This window comes from Haliotis cracherodii, unplaced genomic scaffold, assembly GCF_022045235.1.
Source record: "Haliotis cracherodii isolate W230 unplaced genomic scaffold, xgHalCrac1.p SCAF_3, whole genome shotgun sequence".
Taxonomy (NCBI): Eukaryota; Metazoa; Mollusca; class Gastropoda; order Lepetellida; family Haliotidae; genus Haliotis; species Haliotis cracherodii.
In genome coordinates, this window is record NW_027266286.1 from 37,342,263 (window position 1) to 37,344,204 (window position 1,942).

Here is a 1,942-nt window from a genome sequence, read left to right on the forward strand (position 1 = left end):
CACGCAAGTGCAGAACCACTTACGGATACTGTACTCCTGCCTTCAACTACTACCATGCATCATTCTTCATTGCTCTTTGCAATTTTCAGCGTAGCAATCTTATATATTGTAATAACAATTGCGACTGGGTTCTGCAGTTCCGCTTGAGCTGAGGTGAAAGATTATACTCAACACATTGCTTAATGATTCACGTATGATGTCCCCATATCTATATATGAGTTTTAGCATGTATGGTGTTATCAATATTTTTGGTTGCATTTTGGGAGCCCCGCGTAAAACCAATGAATATGTGGGTATCATGCACCCATTTCTCGAGAAATCGAAAATACATAAACTGTCACGAACTGTAGTGGGTATAAAACTGTGGCCGTTTCTTGGACCTACCACTCCTTGGTCAACAATGCCACACCTAACTCAAATTCAGAGAAACCAGGCTATCGGATGTTTGGAAGCTGGAGAGTCTGTCCAAGATGTTGCCCATCATTTCAACGTTAACATAACCACAATTTACCGTCTCCTGCATCGATACAATGCTACACAGACCACAGATGACCTTCCTCGGAGTGGTCGTCCTAGGGTCACCACACCTCGACAAGATCAGCAGATTACCCGTCAACACCAGCGACATCCGTTCCTAACTGCATGTGAAAGTGCTCGACAGACCATAAGCCGGGACACTGTGATCCGACGTCTCCGTTCCAACAACCTCAGATGTTGCCGACCAGCACGTCGTCCTGTTCTCCAACCACGGCATCGACAAGCACGACTTCACTGGGCACAGTGTCATCGTGAGTGGAGGCGTGTCATCTTCTCTGATGAAAGTCGCTTTTGTGTCTCCCATGCAGACGAAAGAGTCAGAATTTGGTGGCGTCGAGGTGATCGTTTCGCTGACAGAAACGTTGTGGAAAGGGATCCATGGGGTGGACCTAGCGTCATGATATGGGCAGGGATTGGACTTAAAGGAGAATACTAAAGCAAAAACATTTTTTTCATAGGTGTAAAAGCATTCTAAAGGCCACCTTTCACGATAAAAGTTTTGACACGAAGTTGGTAAAATGGCAATAAATACGTAAAAAACGCACTCGTATTTCCACCTACTACGGAAACACCCGACAGTTAATGAGCCGAAGCGGGTATCACGTGACGTGACGTCATATGTGCCTTTTGCCGATGGCTTCCCATAGAACTAACGTGACAACTTGAGAGTAACCATGGATTCTGAAGCAGTAAAAGACGTTCCCGATGTCATTTTTGATATTGATGTTAGGCCGTATCAGTACGAGCCGATTTTACATCTTGCAAGGGAAACTTCCAGTGAAGAAGATTCAAGCGGAACGGAGGCACCAGGCGATGTCAACATCGAAAGACTCGGGAACACGGACTGGTAAGTTCGTCATATAAACAACTATTTAATAATCGGGTTTATCGGTACGATTATATTGTTAATGTACCGAATTGTGACTTATAAACTGTATTTGACATATATGTTATGTAATAAGCTGTTGTCTAAGAACGGTTTGGGGTTATCTTTACTTTTGACGCTGTTGGCAAGTTTTTCACCCCGTACAATCGAATCCATATTTATTGGAATTCGTTTCGTTTTAACAAATATTCTTGTAAAATACATTGTTTATGTGATATTTAGGGTTAACATGATTATCTTTATAATTTTAGACATACCCATTTGCTGTTAATGGACTGTAACTTATGTTTTAGGTGTGACTATGGTCAGTGCATTACAATGCCAACTGGTCTTGAGAGCAAATGTTGCCAGGAGATTCAGCAAACGGAACACATGTGCGATGAAGCAGGTGTGCAGTGCATCACTGAACATGATTTTTTTATAGACAACTGCCTCCGGAGAGGAGTCGTTTGGGTTTCGTTACTGGAGTTTGTTCAGCAGGATGGACCACTCGACGATAACGAACCAGTACATGAGTAA

The 1,942-nt window shown here is 43.0% G+C and overlaps 1 protein-coding gene across 1 annotated transcript; it reads left to right on the forward strand.

The window, feature by feature from the left end:
- Positions 1 to 1,211: 1,211 nt before the first annotated feature.
- LOC139475404 (uncharacterized) lies at positions 1,212 to 1,942 on the forward strand. The gene is made up of 2 exons (XM_071258620.1): positions 1,212 to 1,384; positions 1,717 to 1,942. The coding sequence occupies exons 1-2, from the start codon at positions 1,212 to 1,214 to the stop codon at positions 1,940 to 1,942; spliced, it is 399 nt and encodes a 132-aa protein (XP_071114721.1).

Excerpts from the sequence above, each read along its gene's own strand:
- LOC139475404 (XM_071258620.1), top strand. The coding sequence starts at position 1,212 with ATGGATTCTGAAGCAGTAAAAGACGTTCCCGATGTCATTTTTGATATT. Across the intron at positions 1,385-1,716 it reads AGACTCGGGAACACGGACTG|GTGTGACTATGGTCAGTGCA; the intron begins GTAAGTTCGTCA and ends CTTATGTTTTAG.